Source organism: Sinohyriopsis cumingii, chromosome 1 (genome assembly GCF_028554795.1).
Source record: "Sinohyriopsis cumingii isolate HCF-2022 chromosome 1, ASM2855479v2, whole genome shotgun sequence".
NCBI lineage: Eukaryota > Metazoa > Mollusca > Bivalvia > Unionida > Unionidae > Sinohyriopsis > Sinohyriopsis cumingii.
In genome coordinates this window covers 28,131,941-28,154,349 of record NC_142961.1, presented here as the reverse complement: position 1 = coordinate 28,154,349, position 22,409 = coordinate 28,131,941, and the positions used below count along the sequence as shown (strand labels likewise).

At 33.1% G+C, this 22,409-nt stretch overlaps 2 protein-coding genes across 2 annotated transcripts in view; one reads left to right on the top strand and one right to left on the bottom strand.

Annotated features, from left to right (window-relative positions):
- LOC149806595 (alpha-N-acetylglucosaminidase-like) overlaps window positions 1-21,749 on the bottom strand; it is a 110,916-nt gene extending 89,167 nt beyond the window's left edge. Inside the window, exons 1-7 of the mRNA XM_089955324.1 lie at window positions 21,677-21,749; window positions 19,638-19,680; window positions 14,625-14,782; window positions 13,107-13,291; window positions 11,980-12,127; window positions 7,887-7,957; window positions 1,138-1,299 (exon numbers count right to left, since the gene is read on the bottom strand). Of these exons, the coding sequence (XP_089811450.1) occupies window positions 1,138-1,299; window positions 7,887-7,957; window positions 11,980-12,127; window positions 13,107-13,291; window positions 14,625-14,782; window positions 19,638-19,680; window positions 21,677-21,721 (812 nt within the window). The 5' untranslated portion in view covers window positions 21,722-21,749. The remainder of the gene's footprint in view (window positions 1-1,137; window positions 1,300-7,886; window positions 7,958-11,979; window positions 12,128-13,106; window positions 13,292-14,624; window positions 14,783-19,637; window positions 19,681-21,676) is intronic.
- A 25-nt stretch (window positions 21,750-21,774) lies between these two features.
- Window positions 21,775-22,409, top strand: part of LOC149806594 (phosphatidylinositol-glycan-specific phospholipase D-like) — a 79,621-nt gene continuing 78,986 nt past the window's right edge. The window contains exon 1 of the mRNA XM_089955314.1: window positions 21,775-21,907. Within this exon, the coding sequence (XP_089811440.1) occupies window positions 21,802-21,907 (106 nt within the window). The 5' untranslated portion in view covers window positions 21,775-21,801. The remainder of the gene's footprint in view (window positions 21,908-22,409) is intronic.

Below are 22,409 nucleotides of genomic sequence, written 5' to 3'. Positions count from 1 at the left end.
CCATTCTTATTACCAGCTAAAGAAGACAGTTTATGCCTTGTCACTTGCATGTTATTTGTAAGGACCCTGTCTGGTGTCTATAGCTAGCTCAAATCCAAAACATTGGATCAAAAAAGTTAACATGGAATGTGGCAAAGCAGCTGGTATGTGGCAGTCCATGAGACATCTACTTTAGTTCATTCAACAACAAATTGAATCAACCAAAACGTAAAGCACCTATTATGTGAGTGTACATGATTTGTTTACAAAATAGTTTCTAATACACTATTGGGCATATGTGAGTGCAATATGAAGTGCACATGAGTGCAATATCATAAAATACTGAATGATGCTGACACTGTAAAGTTAACAGAGAAAAAAATGAGCATATAATAATGATTATGACTGTACTACAGTATTGCTTTGTGGTCTTTTAATGATTATGACTGTACTACAGTACTGCTTTGTGATCTTGTAATGATTATGACTGTACTACAGTATTGCTTTGTGGTCTTGTAACGATTATCACTGTACTACAGTATTGCTGTACAATGTCTAAAACAATCTGACACTTGTAATGATTAACTTCAGTTTTATTAGACTTACCAGCATTTTTACATCTATCCTTTTCTCCCTGTTCATCCTTAAAGCAAGGTGTTCAAAATACAGGTCTCCCTTGTTATAACTGCCTACCATGTTATTTACTGAATGACGGTATAGTGAGAACAGCATAAACTAAACTGAGGTATAGCAAGTGCTCATAGACTCAAAAGCTTGAATAATCAATTTTTTCAAAAAGAAATGTTATAAAAAGGAAATAAAAACATATCATACTAAGCTTTACCATGTTTTTTTTCCCCCATATTATCAAACATTCGATAAACCATTCAAATATAATGGTTCAACTTTGCTCATGGATTCCAAAATAGTATCAAAATTATATCTGGAAAAGTGTTAAAACAAGGGAAGCTGTAATACTTATAATATGGTACTATTTGCCCATTACTGGAGAAAAATGCTGTCAGCCAAATGATGATCACACTGAACTTTTTTTAACAGAAATAGAAGAATGATCCAATCAGGTTCTTTATAACTCATCCTGAAATGAATATTCCCCCTACATATTATTTATGCACAATCAAAGAAACCATAAACAACCTATTAATGGCTTTTGGTACATGTCCAGCAAATCCAGGCAAAACTGGAATCATTCCAAGAGACCGCATCCTGTCCAAGATTTGATGCTGTAGCGCTAACTGAGCATCAATCCAGGTCTGGGCCAGTGGTCCACCCCACCCCTCCATGTTACCCATCCTTGCCCTGAAGTGGAAGAGAAGTAAATTAATATTGCTTTTTTTATAAACCATCGATCATTAATACATAACTTCTTCATACTCAAGTGTTGTAGGAATGTGTCCACACAGGTAACTTCTTCATATGCAAGTGTTGTAGGGATGTGTCTATACAAGTAACTTCATATGCACATGTTGTAGGAATGTGTCTACACAGGTAACTTCTTCATATGCAGGGGCCCTGAGTGGCCAAGTGGTCTAAAGCACTCTCCATTATGGCTCACTGCCATCTCACCTCTGTCTGTGTGGGTTTGAGTCTAGGATTTGGCTAACGTAGGTATGTGAGAAAGCTTGCCAGTAGCTTCTCGTGGGTCGGTGGTTCTTCCTGGGGTTTTCCCGGGTTCTTCCTCCACCATTAATACTGGCCACCATGTATAGCCTATCGTGTGTTGAAATATGGCATTAAACCCCACAACAACAACAAAAAATCTTCATATGCAAGTGTTGTAGGGATGCGTCTACAATGGCAACTTCATGTGCAAGTGTTGTAGGGATGTGTCTACAATGACAACCTCATGTACAAGTGTTGTTGAGATGTGTCTACAACGGCAACTTCATATGCAAGTGTTGTAGGGATGTGTCTACACAGCTAACTTCTTCATGTGCAAGTGTTGTAGGGATGTGTCTACACAGCTAACTTCTTCATATGCAAGTGTTGTAGGGATGTGTCTACACGGGTGACTTCATATGCAAGTGTTGTAGGGATGTGTCTACAATGGCAACTTGATGTGCAAGTGTTGTAGGGATGTGTCTACACATGTAACTTCTTCATATGCAAGTGTTGTAGGGATGTGTCTACAATGGCAACTTGATGTGCAAGTGTTGTAGGGATGTGTCTACACATGTAACTTCTTCATATGCAAGTGTTGTAGGGATGTGTCTACACATGTAACTTCTTCATATGCAAGTGTTGTAGGGATGTGTCTACACAGATAACTATTTGTTCACATCCTTATACTGATGAATGCCTACATGCATTTTTTCTAATGCATTCAAGATGGCAGCAGGATAAGATGGTTCAAAATGGAGGCAAGCAAAGACTAACTGCTTTTGGCTCTGGCATTTAACTTGTTTACTAAAGAATCTGTAGATGATATTTTTTATCACAGAGACCCACTGTATATCTCCTGACAGGAATGAACAGTTGACTACTCGACTTTAAAATATCAATAAAAAAAACAATAGTGATTACATGTCCTTAAAACAGTTCTCATATTGTGTTTGTAAAGACATAGTGATGATAATTCATATTATACTTACTGAACAGATTCCAAATTGCTAATGTGAAACCTATGGCTGTAGCCTGCGGGGTGCCATAAGGTGACATTCTAGGACCCCTTCTTTTTCTTTATTACATAAACGACATGGTCATAAGCATCACTTCAGACTGTCAATTACTTCTGTGCACTGATGACTGTGCAATATTATTTTTATATCAAGATACTAATGTCCTAAAATGCTAAGTCACAGAAACTTGAGTCATGTAATCAGTGGTCACCGTCCATAATGGCTTGTAAGTCAGATCCAACTACAAAAATCACAGACCCAGATCTGCCATCACATAATGCACTGATAGATCTGGTTCTATGCAGTCTGTTAGGACTGACCGCAGAACAAAGACCCTGATCGGTCAACACATTACTTGATTACAGATCAGGATCTATGTTTTTTGTGTTAAAAATGCCGGGACTCACAGTTAAACAGACATGTTGATCACTATTGAATGTAGACTATGTAACCAGTGTATCCAATATAGTTCTCTATCTTTCGATAATGTTCCAACTAAAGATCTCCCTGGAATAGAGATAGGATAACTTCTATTACCTAATACAAAAAAAAGGTTTAAATTGTGGTCTATTAGGTAAAGTGTTTAGACACTGGGGTACATATCCCTAAGGTGTTCTTTATTTCTCTCTTGGAATTCCCTTTTAGATTCAAATAGTGTTTGCTGCAGATGTGGCAGATAAGAATGTAAATTGGGGACATGGAAACTATTTTAGATCCAGTCCTACTTCACCCGACCATGATATTTCAGATTACTTGGAAATCAACCTATCTGATCAATTATTTTCTTTTGCAGACTAAATGAGTCCAACAATGAATTGGAACTCAGTGCCAGTGAAGATAATTTCATTCATTCAATTCAACCCCCAACCAGTTAGGAAAACCAAGTTCAAGAATCCTAATGACAACATTACGATCCTACCATTCATCAATCCATTGGACAAAATCTCACAGTCCCACAAGGAATGGTGTTATATCAACAATGATACACCAGCAGATGCAGAAACAACAAAAATCCTATATAATACCACAGTGGATGTATGTTTTGTAATTCAAACATTAGCTATGTTTGCTTACACAATACAGGATAAGAAGTCCTTTTAATTATTAAATAATAATTCACAAGAATTTTCTAGCCACTTTGTTTTTTACCCTCATTTCTACTTAAAAACCTATTTGGATTTTTATGTTCCACCACTAATTAAGTTGAATCCTGACTGCATTAAACATAAATGTCTTCTGATGAACAGTGTACTGCTGGCAAAAATAAGGTTGGGATGCTACAGCCCACCTAAGAATGGCAGATTGGGGGTTGTGGTAGCTAATGACAAAGTGCCTAAACAGTGCACTGGTGGCAACATAAGGTTGGGATGCTACAGCCCACCTTAAAATGGCAAATTGGGCATTGTGATGGCTAATGACAAAGCACCTAAACAGTGCACTGGTGGCAAAAATAAGGTTGGGATGCTACAGCCCACCTTAAAATGGCAGATTGGGGGTTGTGGTGGCAAATGACAAAGTACCTAAACAGTGTACTGGTGGCAAACATAAGGTTGGGATGCTACAGCCCACCTTAAAATGGCAGATTGGGGATTGTGGTGGCTAATGACAAAGTATCTAAACAGGTTGGGATGCTACTTAGCAAATGCACACAAAAAATTCACACTCAATCAATGTTCTGCAATTATTTGATGATGCTGCTACAATAAGAAACAAACATCTTTTTGGTCCTCCTTTAGCAGTAACTTCAATAATACACGTACCCTTCATCAACTACAATCTTCAATAACAACAAAGAACCTTTCATGAAAGGAAGTCAGCACCAAACTTAAATGCAATGGAATCTGATAGATTGTTGCATTTTCCAAAGTGACTGGAATGCATTTAGTTTCATTTTTGCAGGAAAAAAATTATGCTTATGGTCGCTACCAATGGCAACATAAAATGCAAATCAAATTTCCAATCTTTTGAAGCTATATATATATTCAGCCATCAAGTTAATTAAGGGATGGGGTGTAAGGCAATGAATGTTTGTTTAACATTTTAATTTGTTCAAGTGATCATTTCCCTATAATAGCCTCATCCCCTGGGTAGCCTTGGCAAGATAATACTGTCTCCAGCTGACCAAAATCTAGGACAACTTAAATACATATACATGTAGCATGTAAACAGTTATAGCCTTGTGGTACTTGCGATAGTTGTAGTGAATTGTTAAGTGACAATTGGATATAGATAAAAATGAGGACTAACATTTTTTAAAATATTTGTATTTTCTAAAGGGATGTGAGTCATACATGAAGCTTATAACATATGATCTATACTCAGATTCATGGATTTATTATAGACAAGTAGAGTACTTAACAGCTTATGTATTGTACTACACAAATGTAAGCTGTCAATATACAAGCGGTTCTCAGACTAATTTGTCTTCACTTAATCAAAAGCACATATTTTTGCACCCACTTTTATAACCCTTACCCCCTGCCCACCATATGTTAGGTAATTTTCTTCAGCTAAGTGACTTGATTGGTTATAACACAGTTCGGTCTATAACATGGTCAGGTTCTATGGACCCCAATTACCATATTATTACGGGTCATACTGTACTGTTATTAGCACCATTCTGGCTATTACCAAAACTATTACTACAAATGCTATTATTAGTAACACTCTATTACTAATACCATTACTACTATTGCTATTATTAGTATTACTCTGACTATTACTAATAAACCACTCCAATGGCATAGTGGTTAGAGCTTCTGCCTCAGATGCGGGAGGTCATGGGTTAGATCCCCGGCTGAGTCATACATATGGTACTAACTGCTGCCTCGCTTGGCGCTCAGCATTAAGAGGTTAGTGTTAGGACTGGTTGGCATGGTGTCAGGATAATGTGACTGGGTGGGACATCATGCTACATGTCTGCGGTATGATGCCCCAGTGCTAGACATCACTATAAACTGCCACACTGCAGACATCATAGCGATATGACTGAAAAATTGTTAAAGCTACATTAAAAATCCAAATCACAACACATCACATTACTAATAAAGTTACTACTACAATTATTAGTACCATTCTGGCTATTACTAAGACAAAAAAAACTATTATTAGTATTACCACTCTGGTTATTACTAATAATATTACTGCTATTAGTACCACTCTGGCTATTACTGATACCATTACTACTGTGTTAGTACTACTCCAGCTATTATTAATATCATTACTACAACTGCTACTATTATTAGTACTACTCTGAGTATTATTAATACAATTAATACTATTATTATTAGTACCACCCTGGCTATTACTAATACCATAACTACTACTACTATTTGTACTACTCTGTGTATTACTAATACCATTAATACTACTACTATAGATATTATCACTCTGGCTATTACTAATAATATTACTACAGCTGCTATTATTAGTACCACTCTAACTATTACTAATACTGTTACTACTACAATTATAAGCTCCACTCTGGCTATCACTAAAACAAAAAATACTATTATCACTCTGGCTATCACTAATACTATTACTACTACTGCTATTAGTAGTACTACTCTGGCTATTTCTAATGCCATTACTACTGCTATTACTAATACTGTTAATACTACTGCTCTAATTATTACCACTCTAGCTAGTACTAATGTTACGTATATTTAACAAGCATAGTTTGTTAGTTTTTTATTCATTATATGCTATAGATAATTGTATTTTTGACTTGACCTTGTCCAAAATCAAGAACAATTTCTACCTGACCTGATTAATTGATTTTGGTTTCATATACAACATGTTTATCTCAATCTGAGTCTAGAACAATGGAAATTCTCCATGAAATGCAGGGTCTACCTAGTGTTTACTACATTTTATACTATAATTTTAGAGGCAGACCTTCTAATTATGACTAAAATTTTATCTTATAAATATTTAGAACCTTCCAGAATGAAATGTTTCATTAGGTAATAGTTTTTTTTAGAAAATGTTAATTATGACCTGAGGTCAAGTAGAGGACTGTATAATCTTGTTCATTTAGATATTATTCATTCATGCTGTGAGATCTGAGCAGAAACAGTAGTACAGTATTACTGTTGTGTCCAGTATTTCATTAGGGCTGGAATTTGATTTATTCAAATTGTTTAATGCAAGTTATTCCTCTCTGGAAATACAAATTACTCAAAAATAGCATTCTTGGAAATAGAGAACTGGATTCATAGTGAAATTTCAAATAAGGATATATTCTTGGATTGTATTATTATGATCCAACAAAAGATTGTTGGCACATCACCACAACATGGGCCATTGCAGGCAGATCAACACTTCCAGCATTGGATTTATTTGAAATACACTAAAGTTTATTCAGAACTGTAATCATTAGGACTTGTGTTAGAAATCCTAGGATTTTGGGGGATTTATTTTGCAATACCATAAGTTCTTTTATTTTTACATTTTTCCCTTTGGATTACTGGGAAATAATTCTTTTGCTGAATTTTACAAAGTCTGTTGCTTCTCACTCTTTTCTATTACTTATTTTAAGACCATAGATTCAAAATACTAACCCCATTAATACAACTACTATTATTAGTACTACTCTGGCTGTAACTACTACTATTACTATTACTACTACATACATAATAAAATCAAAATATGTATATAAATTATAATTTTCAATATATATAAATTAACTGAAGAAAATCCATTTCTTAAAAGAATATTTTACAGGCAGTACCAGATTAAGGCCTTCCAAGACCCTAAGCACTGAAAATATTATAATGCTCCCCCCTTCCTACAAAATGTGAAACTCAAACAAACACTATTAAAGCTAAAAAAGTGGGAAAATACCAATGTTGCCATCATTCCAACTCAAAATACATGCAAACTGAAATTGTCATATATAATTCATTCAATTTTATCATCAACAATTAATCTGAATTTTTCCTGGTGCTACTGTTGAGTTGGTGCCCTAAGCACATGCTAAGTGTGTCTAATGGGAATTCTGGCACTGTTTACAGGTGATAACTCAGCAATCAATCAGTTTTCCTTTACTAACAATAACATTGTCAGTGAAGAAACTCAAAAAAAGAATCATAAACAGAAGGATGAAATCAAGAAAAGAAACAGACATGATCAGAAAGAAGGAAATTTTGATAGAAGAAATGATGAAAAGAGAATAAGATAAATGGCAGTTAAAATGAAATCTAGGCAGTCAATAAAAAAAAATTAATAAAGAAATGAATAAAAGAAGAAAGAATACAAAGTCATTACCAGGCCAGGAAAGCTGCCCCTCCAAAGTGAGCTTCTAGATCCTCCTTAGAGAAGCCAAGTTTCATGTACACCTGAACAGGTAAAATAAGTAACAATTCTATATGCACCAACACACAAACAGAAAAAATGCTAATTATAATAAAATCATCAACAATTAAACTTTGTATTTTATTACTAAAACCAAACTGTAATGATTATCAAAGAATGAAATTATAAATCTTTTACTCATGCATTTGAGTGAGAGAAAAAAACCTGCATTAATCTGGTAAGGAAAGTGACTCGGCAGAAACAAATATCTAGTTTATTAGTTTAAAAACTTGATAGATATATACAGGACCCATGAACTGTACAAGTCAGACTGCTTGAACACGCAATAAAAGTAAAAGGTCAACCTACAAAGGGACCATCGCTGAAATTCTGGGATTAGAATATCATTTTGAGACACAGTTTCTTTTAGTCTGAGTTTCCTCTGACCCTTGCCACCCCATTTTTTGATATTTGGACATTTATTTTGACAGGTTCCGAGATTTGTATAGTCATGTGACTCTGAATGCAAATGGCCAGATCCAGGTAAAATTTCAGCAACTACATACTTTCGTCTCATCTGTCAGCGGATTAAAGACATGACAAATGTTATGCTCATGATTTTTGAGAAAATAAATCATATTCCTATTGATTTCATGCAGGTATATCTCGATGAAAGGTTGTTTAAGTGTGCTGGGTCGGCTAATCCATGCTGACACCAAATGGTGTCAGTGAATTCCAACTTTTCAATAGGGAATGCGCTCTGACCATACGCCCCAACATAAATGTCCAAATATCAAAAATGGGGTAGCAAGGGTCAGAGGAAACTCTAAGTTTCTTTATATCTGACTTGGAAAACTGTATGCAAATCAAATACTTTCACTCAGCATATCTCTTGGATGTTAAAAGGCTTAATTGTTTTAAAAATAAGATTGAGGTAGGTATATAAGTACCACTATATTTTCAGTATATTTTGAGCTAGGGAACTAATTTGAAAGAATTTTCAAGTTAGTCTTTATTTTTACCAGTGAATGAACAAAATTTGCATTAAAGGTCACCGGCCATACTCCAACATTTTTCATTTCACATCAGATTTGCATTACACAATTAAATGTAGTTATATTCACACAAAAAGAATTAAAAATTTATCAAGTGAAAAGAAGAAATAATGATTTAATTATGCGAAATAGAAGTTACTTCCCCTTAGTTACAAATTCCCACATTAGAGGACACCAACCGGAAATGACATACATTTATCCCCACAAGACAAAGTACATGCTTCTTGTTGTCGAAAATTAAAACATTATAAGCTATGGATAGAAAACATTTAGATGAAACTACTGAAAACTAATTTACTGTTCAAACATATATCGCTGTGTGTGCTCGATACACTAGATTATATCGCTTTCAAAACTGTTCCATTGTTTCAATTTATTTTCAAAATTCCCGTTAATACAGGTAAAAAGGAATCATTGTTGGCTTCCCTATGTCAGCCAACTTTGTAAAAAAAAAAGAAATCAGAACACTTAAGAGAATCCAAAGGAACCAAACAAGGCTTCCTTATGTCAGCTGACTTCATAAACAAAATCGACACACTTAAAAGAATCCGAAGCCAGTTTCTGGGGTTGGCTTGCTCTGCAATAAAATAACCTTTGTATTTGATATCATGTAGGTAAGTTTAAAAGTGGAGTTTATTTCTCACTGCCTGCTGTGTTTATTCATCACCCAGGCTTCTATTTGTTTGTCATATGTAATCATAATGGATGTTTACAGGGTAAATAGTATACACAGCAATAACTTGCTTTAATAATACTTTTGTAACCCATGCTAGTGACAAGATTATCATTTGCACTTACAGTGAATGTATTTTCCAATAATGATTTTTCTTTGCGAGATACCATGGTATAGTTAACCTGGATAAAATATAATCTTGGTCATTTTCACCTTATAACTTATCATGTATGAATGGCAGGTGCTTTCAAGCAATCAGATGATATTCTCTTCTCTTTTGCAATTTTGTTATCTGGCGTAAGTGACAAACACTTCAGTAAGGATGCACACGCCAGATGGCATCTGTTAGATATATGGAGTTCGTGGATATATTTTTGTCTTTAATAAATTTTGCATGATGAAAAAAGAAGGAATAAATGATAATAATGCAAGTTTAGTTTCTTTTATTTTATATTCAAATAAGTGTTTGTTTATCTATTTTATTCAGCCATGCAGATGGGGGGCACAAATACAACAAAAAATTATTCCTTTCTTATTTGTATCAAATAATAGAGAAATTATGATTGATGATATTGACTAGTACTGACAATATTGGCTAGTACTGACAAGCTTTCAGTTTATGCACACACACACTAAGACATCAACTTGAAAAATAAAAACAAACAATAAAGTTAACTGGTAATAGCTTCATATTGTAGCAACTAAATAGTGACAAAATGAGCAGCATTATTCTCTCTCTCTCTCTCTCTCTCTCATGTGTACTTGAGTGTGTATTATATGCAGCAGTGTTACAACCTGAAGCTTTGTTATAATATTTCATGTATGCTACTTTTAAAAAAATATGTACGTATTCTGTAGAATATTATGTCAAGTATTGTTTTATAAATCAATATTGATAATTTGACCAAAGTCTTAAACTGAGAATGTTGTTGTGCAGATGGATATTTTTTTTAACATAAAAAATAAATGTATACAAATATTTTAATTAGAATGAGCAAGATTTGTCAGTTTGTGTTTTTTCTCATATATGTGTACATTATGAAGTATGATTATTTTCCTTTAAAGAATATCAAGATAGTTAAGTCTGTTTAAATTTGTTCAATTTTTTCCAAAAACCTTTTTTATTTTACAACCTATAAAAATTGTCAAAAGCATTCTGTCCTACATAAATTTTATATATATATATATATATATATATATATATATATATATATATATATATATATATAGTATCTACTTGTTGGTTGAAGAAAAAAATTTGTTCAAACTACTGTTAAGTTAGGCTGAATTGTCTGTCACGTTGGGATGAATTGTCTCCATTTTGGCCCAAGTTGGGCTGATGGCCAAATCGACAATAATCTGACATAAATGGTACAACTTTCCCATCCCTCACCCTATTCTATCCCATAGCTTCAATCCGCATTTTTTTCTGGTAAGCTGGGTCTTTTGGAAAAAGAAAGAACCCTTTTATCCCATCATCACTCTTTTGGTTACACTGGTTACATCCATATGCAACACAGTGCACCATATTTGCTGTACAAAAGCACAATCGAAAGATATATCACAAATATTTACATGGAAAAATTAAACACTTGAATGGATAGGGTAAATAGAAGGGACAAATGTATGTCACTGACATGCGGAAACTATGGATTGTTTATGGAGATTGCTGAATATTTTCTTCACTTAAAAAAGCAGATTTCTTTGTTTATTTAAACATTTTTATGGTGTGCATACATAAATGTGTTTTTTTTTTAATGACTATAATAATATCACATGTTTGTACAATGTGATAATGTGCCAGTGACCTTTACATAAAACTGCTTGCATGCTGATAAATGTTTTTTGGTGGAATGGAAACATCTGTCATAAAACAAATCAAAGACTAGAATTTGGAAAGAATTTTGGCCACTGTGTGTCACGATCCAGAATTCTTAGTAGGTGCTGGACATCTCAAGGTTGCAATACTTTCATTCTGTCAGTACATGAACATATACAAACTGACAAATGGTTAGCCTAAAATTTTGTGGTAGAAAAACATTGTTGTGGAAATGCACATTTGAATTAGAATAACAAGGCATTCAAGTCTTTGCTGCCAGTTGTTGTTGTGCCATTCTGAAAGACCCTGATGTAAAGAAGTAATAGCATCCACCGGAGATGTAGGTGAATAGGCTAAAGTGTGGCACATCAAGGGCAAAGTGTGGCACATCAAGGGCAAATCATACACTTTCAGTTGCTTCATGTCATGCATACTGGAAAACACTCTGGCATTTACAGGAATATTTGTAAGAAGGGAACATTACATTCTTAGATCAGATATATTTGTTTAATGCCTTACCCTTTGGAATATGGCCTCTTGCCCTGTGAAAGCCAGTGGCAGGTTGATGCCATTCATTGCCATCCAGTCAATCTCTCGCTCCCAGCGCTTCCATGTCCACCAGACCATGGAGTAACTCACAGTACATACATTCTGGTAGTAACGGAACCTTGGAATGACACATACAATCATGAATGTTTTCAGTATAGCTTGCAATTCTATTGCTTCATTATCATGTTACAGGCTGATGCTAAATTTTGTCAAATATGTCTACAGTATGTTTTACTAGATTCCGCATTTACCAGCATTTTCTTCCATTTGACTGGCAAATGTCACCTGTGATCTACATGCTTTCTGCCCTAAGATAAATTTTGGGGATCTATTGCCCTTGGTAACCCTATCTGACATAAGTTCCCTAATGTGAACATGAAGCATACCCAGTTATTAGAAAGATTTAAGCATGAAATGGATAACATTTCAAATATCTGGTCTGGTCTTTTGTGAAATTTGTTACAATGGAGGCAAGAACAGGTACACTTTCTTTTCTTTTTATGAATTATTTTCCTTTATCAACTGAAGAATGATCGGTTTAGTAAGCTGTGCCATCTTAATAAATTTTATGTAGCAGTGTCATCATAATAAATTTTCTAAAGGCAGTGTCATCTTAATAAATTTTCCATAAGCAGTGTCATCATAATTAATTTCTGTATGCAGTGTCATCTTAATAAATTTTCTATATGCAGTGTCATCTAAATTTTCTGTATGCAGTATCATCTTCATAAATTTTCAAAAGCAGTGTCATCTTAATAAATTTTCATTAGGCAGTGTCATCTTAATAAATTTTTCAAATCCTAATCTTAATCATAACAAATTATTAAAATGTACATAATGAACCTGTTTTAGAACTTAAAAGTATAATGGGGCAAAATGACACCTTGGATCACAATAATGCTTGACCACATCACAGGAGTTTGTGTAAAATGACTTATATATTATGTTTAATATAGGTTTTCTCACAATACTGGGTCATTTGGAAAAAGGAGTATTGTCAAGAAAATTTAAACATATTGTTTTTTTGAATTTTAAAGAACCATTCAAAAAATTTGCTAACTTAATTATATCTTATGCATTATCAAGTAAACTCCTACCTGTCCATTGCTGTGACAGTCTTGCCAGGTGATGTAATCACAGGCAGTGGATCAGGTAAGTTAAGCTGCTCACCTGCCCAGGTATACTGACAATTACAGTAATTTTTCAGGTAATAATAAAATCCCACGGCTGCCGCAATGCCTGATGTGGCTGTTATGGTAACTTCCCTTCCATCTGATAACAACTGGAAAATTGACATGAAATAATCCTCAGTAGTATGAAATCCCTGTCACGTGACACCTCTGTAATATTCAATTCAAAAATGTCTAAAATCTAACACCACAATTTATACTTGCTTATAAGTTGAATTGAAGTACAAACTGCACAGACCCAGATGTGCCATTGCATAATGTGCCAGCAGTTCTGGGTCTATGCAGTTTGTTAGGAGTAATCAGTAAAAAAAGCAAGATCCTGATTTGCCAGTAAATTATGTGATGGCAGATCAGGGTCCATGTTATTTTTGCAGTTTGACTTTATTTATAAGTGAGCATATACAGTATATGTGTCTGTATATATGTATATCTATTGATCTTTTGGACCACTCTGGTAACCTAAGTGGTTAGAGCGTCTGCCTTAGATGTGGGAGGTCATGGGTTCAAACTCCAGCTGAGTTATACCAAAGACTTATAAAAATGGTACTGACAAATACCCTGCCTCACTAGAGGCTCAGCATTAAGAGATTAGTGTTGTCAGGATACTATGACTGGGTGGGACATGATGCTACATATTTCAAGCATGATGCTCCAGCGCTAGACATCTCTATTAACTGCCACACTGCAGACATTGTAGCAATATAATTGAATTTTTTTTAAAGCTACATCAAAAATCGAAATCATACACACACTCACATTTCTCTCTCTGTCACTCTCTCTCTATATATATATATGTAAAGTTATTAATCCATTATTTTGCAATAAATAGCAGCATTGTTGAAACATTTTACATGCATATTTTTTCAGTTTACATTTTTTACACAGCAAAATTATTCATTTTGCAAGAAAACAATATTACAATATATTACAATACATTTGTAAATGTAACATGCTTTCTAATCAGCTAAACAAACAAATTTGCAGTTTATAATTCAATACATATCATCAGAATCTCACATGTCATTTTGACATCATGACTTGATCTCCCTGTGATGTAGCGCCATAGAGAATTATATTTTTCATTAATTTTAAAAAAATTTACAAAGCAAGATAGGAATGGGATTACAGCTTTGTGTTTAATAATTCAAAATGTTAATGGAGGTTTTATTTATTCCACTAAATCCATTCATGTGTCACTAGTAAAACTGAGTCTGCACCAGTAAAATTGCCACCAACATTCTCAAATTCTCAATACAACACCATTAATTGCCACCAACATTCTCAAATCCTCAATACAACACCATTAATTGCTTCATATGCCACAGTCAGATAGTAGATAGTAGATTTGGTCAAAAGTTATAAGGGTCAATACACCTCTGAGTGCTTATTGATGAAAAGAATGGATCCATACTCTAAGACACTCACATTGAAGGTGTCTCTACCAGCAGGACCTGGCCCGGGCTCTAGAACAACATGGAAAGATTTGCCCTGCTCTCCAAGTACTCTACCAATAAGATCCTGGACTGCTTGCCTCTGGTCATGTAATGAGGTCTTTGGTTTCAGATCTTTAAGTGCTGGAAAATCTGCAGGAAATAAAAAGAAGGTACATAAGTAAAAATCTTTTGGGTTCTGCAAACAATAAGTCTCAACTCTGAATCATGCTATAAAATATATTATGTAACTTTCAAACAAATTTAATCATCTTTATATTTGCTGACACTATTTCTGTTTTAACTGAAAAAGAGCTATGTAGAGATGACATATCCCCCATCTGGACCCCCTCATACATGTACTCCCCATCTGGTCCCCACTTGTACACATACTCTATGGTCCAGAACTGTAAATGTACACGATACTTATACCACACTTTGTTCCAGAACTCTCAATTTAGACACTACTTTGTTTCCATAGTAACAGAAGTTTACAGAACATTGTTCACAATATATGAAAGGATATATTTCACAGGGCAGTTCTTGTGTATAACTGTCTACATGGAGCTGCACCAGAGTATCTTCTGGATTTATTCACACATTTTTCAATACAGTATAAGTGTTGAGATCAATGTAACATGGAAACCTTCAAGCACCAAAACCAAGAATAGAACAATTTCAAAAAATAGCTTCCACTACTCTGGTACAGCTCTGTGGAACAAGCTTCCACTACATGTAAAATCTGCTGAAAATATTACAGTATGTAAGAAGAGATATCATGAGTACCTATGTGTTCCAAAAAGAGTATAATGGAATTTAGCATTTTAATACTGAACACATTTAAATGAACAGTAATTACTGTTATCTTTCATATAATGCACATTATTATACTCTTTTTAAGAGGGCCTGAAGAGAGAATAGTTCCTGACTAAATGAGTCATCCTCTATAAAAAAAGTATTATTATTATTATTATTGTTATTATTATTAACTAAAAAAATAGTTGATGTGGACAATTCTATATATAAAATGGCACCTCAGCTCTACTTGCCTCAAAATGAGTACCAAATATGGCTAAAATACCTTAACTGTTGAAATGTTATGCTCCAAAAATGTTTACAGATACACAGAAGATGCTTACGGATACAAAGAAAATTCTTACAGATATACAGTAAATGCTTACAGATACACAGAAAATGCTTATGAACCGAAAGAGAGATGAACTTAGCAATAGCTAATTCCACCAATACCCAATCCATTTTACATACTAGGGGGTATAAAAATAAGTGATATCTGTATTTTACCATGTGCAGGTGAGAAAATAAAATACATGTACATCAACAAAATATTCATATTAGTCATATAATCTACAAATGACATTTTAACATCTGAACAAAAATTTACATGTAGTTCATGAATGATGTTTCATTTTAAAAAGGTTAATAATGATTGTTGGATTCAGGAACTTCAGTATGAAAAGTCAGATCTTGGATATTTTGCACAGAAATTAATTCCAGGGATTCTATACAGGATTGACATGATGTTTAAAGGATTCATTACAGGTATGACATGTTGAAAAGATCCTATATAGATGAATGACAGGGTGTTTCAAAAATTCTGTGCAGGAATGACATGATGTTCAAAGGATTCACTACATGAATGACATGATATTTAAAGGACTCAATACATAAATGACATGAAGTTCAAAGGATTCTGTACATGAATGACACAATGTTCAAAGGATTCTATACAGGAATGACATGCTATTTAAAGGATTCTAAATATGAATAACACAATGCTCAAAGGATTCTGTACATGAATGACACAATGCTCAAAGGACTCTATACATGAATAACATGCTATTTAAAGGATTCTATACATGAATGACATGATGCTCAAAGGATTCTGTACAGGAATGACATGATATTTAAAGTACTCAATCCATAAATGATACGATGTTCAAAGGATTCTATACAGGAAAGACATGATATTTAAAGGATTCAACACATGAATGACATGACATTTAAAGGATTATATATATGAATGACATGATGCTCAAAGGATTCTGTACAGGAATGACATGATATTTAAAGGATTCTATACATGAGTGACATGATGTTCAAAGGATTCTATATGTGAATGACATGATATTTAAAGGTTTCTATACAGGAATGACATATCTAAAGAACTCTATACATAAATGATATGATGTTCAAAGGATTATGTACATGAATGACATGATATTTAAAGGACTCTATACATGAATGACATGATATTTAAAGGATTCTAGACATGAATGACACAATGCTCAAAAGATTATGTACATGAATGACACAATGCTCAAAAGGTTCTGTACATGAATGACATGATGCTCAAAGATTCTATACAGGAATGACATGATATTTAAAGTACTCAATCCATAAATGATACAATGTTTAAAGGATTCTATACAGGAAAGACATGATATTTAAAGGATTCAACACATGAATGACATGATATTTAAAGGATTATATACATGAGTGACATGATGCTCAAAGGATTCTATACAGGAATGACATGATATTTAAAGGGTTATATACACGAACGACATGATATTTAAAGGATTCTATACATGAATGATATGATGTTCAAAGGATCCTATATATGTGTGTGTGTGTGTGTGTATGTGTGTGTGATTAGGATTTTTAAAGTAGCTTTAACGATTTTTCAGTCATATCGCTATGATGTCTGCAGTGTGGCAGTTTAAAGTGATGTCTAGCACTGGGACATCATACCACAGACTTGTAGCATCATGTCCCACCCAGTCACATTATCCTGACACCAGGCTGACCAGTCCTAACACTAACCTCTTAATGCTGAGCGCCTAGCGAGGCAGCTGTTAGTACCATTTTTGTAAGTGTTTGGTATGACTTGGATAGGGTTTGAACCCACGACCTTCCACTTCCAAGGCGGATGCTCTAACCACTAGGCCACTGGAGCAGTAGATTCTATACATGAATGACATGATATTTAAAGGATTATATGCATGAATTATAGGATGATCAAAGGATTCAATACATGAATGACATGAAATTTAAAGGATTAATACATGAATGACATGATGATCAAAGGATTCTACACATGAATGACATGATGATCAAAGGATTCAATACATGATTGACATAAAATTTAACGGATTCAATACATGAATGACATGATGATCAAAGGATTCTACACATGAATGACATGATGATCAATGGATTCAATACATGAATGACATGAAATTTAAAGAATTCAATACATGAATGACATGAAATTTAAAGGATTCAATACATGAATGACATGAAATTTAAAGGATTTAATACATGAATGACATAAATGACATGAAATTTAAAGGATTTAATACATGAATGACATGATGATCAAAGGATTCTAATGAAATTTAAAGGATTCAATACATGAATGACATGATGATCAAAGGATTCTATATATAAATGACATGATATTTAAAGAAATCAATACAGGAATTACATCATATTTAAATGATTCTATACAGGAATGACATGATATTTAAATGATTCTATAAAGGAATGACATGATATTTAAAGGATTCTATAAAGAAATGATATGATATTTAAAGGATTCTATACAGGAATGACATGATATTTAAATGATTCTATACTGAAATGACATGATATTAAAAGGTTTCTAAACCTAAATAATACAATGCTCAAAGGATCTATACATGAATGACAATGCTCAAAGGACTGTGTTCATGAATGACATGACGTTCAAAGGATTATGTACATGAATGACATGAAATTAAAGGATTCTATACAGGAATGACACAATGATCAAAGGATTCTATACATAAATGATATGATGTTCAAAGGATTATGTACATGAATGACATGAAATTTAAAGGATTCTATATGTGAATGACATGATATTTAAAGGTTTCTATACAGGATTGACATGATATTTAAAGGATTCTATACATGAGTGACATGATGTTCAAAGGATTCTATACATGAGTGACATGATGTTCAGAGGATTCTGTACATGAATGACATGATATTTAAAGGTTTCTATACAAGAATGACATGATATTTAAAGGATTCTATACATGAGTGACATGATGTTCAAAGGATTCTATACATGAATGACATGATATTTAAAGGTTTCTATACAGGAATGACATATCTAAAGAACTCTATACATAAATTATATGATGTTCAAAGGATTATGTACATGAATGACATGATATTTAAAGGACTCTATACATGAATGACATGATGTATAAAATGATGTTCAAATGATTTTATACATGAATGACATGATTTTAAAAGGATTCTATGCATGAATGTCATCTTATCTAAGGAATTTTGTACATGAACAACATGATATTTAAAGGATTCTATACATGAATAACATGATATTAAAAGGATTCTATAAAGGAATGACATGATATTTAAAGGATTCTATAAAGGAATGACATGATATTTAAAGGATTCTATAAAGAAATGACATGATATTTAAAGATTCTATACAGGAATGACATGATATTTAAAGGATTCTATACAGAAATTACATGATATTTAAAGGATTCTATAAATGAATGGCTTGATATGTAAAGGATTCTAAAAAGGAATGACATGATATTTAAAGGATTCTATAAATGAATGACATGATATTTAAAGGATTCTATAAAGGAATGACTTGATATGTAAAGGATTCTATAAAGGAATGGCTTGATATGTAAAGGATTCTATAAAAGAATGACATGATGTTCAAAGGGTACATACATGTATTTTGACTGGTGTTTATATTTTAACAGCTTACTTTACTGTAAAATACTATTTCATTAAATAAACACTGTTATAAAAATGATGGAATTAAAACTCCTTAACAGTGTTCCTAATTCTTTGCACTATTTTCATAGTGTGCTTGTTGTTGTGAAATTAATACTTATCACATATTCTACTTATCAGATACAACTAAATAATGATGGATAATGAACTTTGCACTTACCTTGTCTTGCTAGCACCAGGAACTCTGACAGCAGAAGTAAGTGCTACAAACATTATAATCATTTAATTATGAATTTATTCATTAAGTAATTATTAAGTAAATAATTAATGAGTTAGTCACTACTACTACAATTGATGCTACCGTCTTTATTTAGTCAGGATGATAAGGCCCATCACCAACAAAAAAGTGGGAGGGAATGTGCATCCAGATTTGCAGCACCATTTACATATTCTCTTTTAATGCAATGTTTATTTCTGTAATCCTATACGGGGTTGCATTTTAAAATGAATAGAATCATTGCTTAATGGGTTGATACTATATTTAAATAATGCAGTCATTTTCTATGTACAGAACGAAAGAACAAAAAGAAATAATCCGTTTCTTTGCTTCATTTTATTTTCTTGCTGTCATTTCTGTGCATTAACCTTTCACATCAAATTTCTACATATCTGCCAAATAGTCATTTATTTACAAAGTGTTCACAATCCAATGTGCGCACATTAATTTATTGAAAAATGAAATTGTAATTAGGAACAAAATTTTAAAAAAATTATTCTATGATCATAATAAATGCAAAACATTATTTTTGTTCAACTTTAAATTAATGAATGTACTATTACTTTCAATTATTATCTCCAAAAAAACTGTCACATAGCCACAGGGAAGAAAATTAGTAAATAAGGTTAAGCATTAATCAACAAAAGCAAAAAAAAGAAAAGAAAGGGTTGTGGTGGTGATTTGAAAATTGGATGGGAAAATGTAGTCCTTGCTTATTTTGCAATATGATAGTAATTTTTTTATTTATGTATTGCTCCACTGAATGACATTACTCTTGGTCAATCTCCCATCTGATATACTTATTTATATTTTTATTGGGTCTTTTTTGGTTGAAAAATATTACTGTCCCCATGATGGCTTCAATAACTTAAGTTAGAAGAGTCAAGTCTAACACGTGTTATATCATGCCTCTGATTGACCTTAAAGGATCCACACACTAGCTGACTAACCTTCAAGGATCCATATACTAGCCAACTGACCTTCAAGGATCCACATACTAGCCAGCTGACCTTCAAGGATCCACATACTAGCTGCTTTTTTTCCCAATAAAGAAAAATTATCTTTAACATTTACATATCATCATAAGTAGCTATTTCTGTCCAGAAATAAAAAAAAATGAATAAGATGAATTTACTGCTCTTTCATTTTCTTCTCACTTTATGTCAGTTTTATCATCTTCTCAAAAATTCAGAATTAAGATTATAAACTGGAAAAACTGAAAACGAAAGTCAGGTTTCCTAGTAAAATTTGTAACCCATTCATGTAATACTTTAAACTGTTGTTGTGTTCACATAAAAAATCACCACATAAAAGATATGTCCCACTTGTCTCTGCAACCAAAAGAAAACACGAATACAGTGACTTAAAAAATACCCACCTTCTAAATTAAGCAGTGCATCTTTAAACAGTCACAAAAACTCATATTCTGGTTAAATTAATTGAAAATAATATTAATTTTTCAGCGAAGTCTCTCTGATACGGAGGAATATTTCACAATATTTGTTAAAATTGCAAAAAAAATGTATTCTATCTTACATATGCTATAGCTGTTTATTATCTACGATGTTTTCTCTTTCTTTCTTGCTACTTTCTTGAAAATGCCGATAAACTTAACGTTTCCTCTATTTAAATCTGTATAATTGTATTGGACTGATAATCTTGGGGGTGGGGTGAAGTTGTCGTGCCTTTATTAATCGCCAAGTATAATTTTATGACAGGCACAATGCATGAATGATTTCTTGCTTAAAGTGGGTACGTGGCTGTCATATTATATTTTTAATGGATAAATGGAAGTGTGCAGGTTCACAGTATACTGTATACCCTATATTTAGGCAATAAGCTAAATTTAGGCGTACCTATCTCTAACTACATTGCCTCACTCTTAAATAAGCACCAATATAATATGAACATTATCTGACCTTTGCTAAGTAAATGTTATATGAGATGAACGTAAAATATATATGATCAATAATTTAAATTACCGATAAAATCAGGAGTTTTAATTCCATGTCAAGGTCTGCGCACATCAACAGTGATCACGTGACGCAGAAGAAATCACATGATAATCATGTGATTGAAACCACACTTCGTTGAGTAAAGAATAAAAATGTGCCGGTGTACAGTTTTGATTCTACAAATATGCTGCATTGTGTTTGGTTTCTTTTTGCACAATATAGTACAAGGATGTGGTATAACTACCCATATCGAAATAAGTAAGTAGAACAACGCGGGATATGATACATTTGCTAAATATATTTGTATTTAAGGTACAATGGTCTATAAATAGTTAGACTATACCTCCCCGTTCGTTTGTACCCTCCTATGATTTCAGTAATGTTTAAATTTAATGTGATAAAACGTAAGAAAACTCAGTCATTTCATTCATTGATTTATAATTTGTAAACTAAATTTGATCTGAGCGCCGTAATATTGGATCCCCTGTACCTTTCATGCTTTACGGAATTTCCATATGAACATGGCGCCATGTTGCGTACACTTTGGGCAAGTTGATTTCCGCAGACAACATTGGCAAGTAGTTCCTCTTATTCCTTAAATGCCGGATAATTCCGTAAATTACTTTAATATTGAGAGTTTAGAGTTATATTCTTTGCTCACATGTACATAGAAATTACACCTCGCGTTAAATCCACTTGAAAGGCAAACTTGTAATTGTCATTCTTTTCATTTCTTGATTCGATATTGTAAATATCAGAA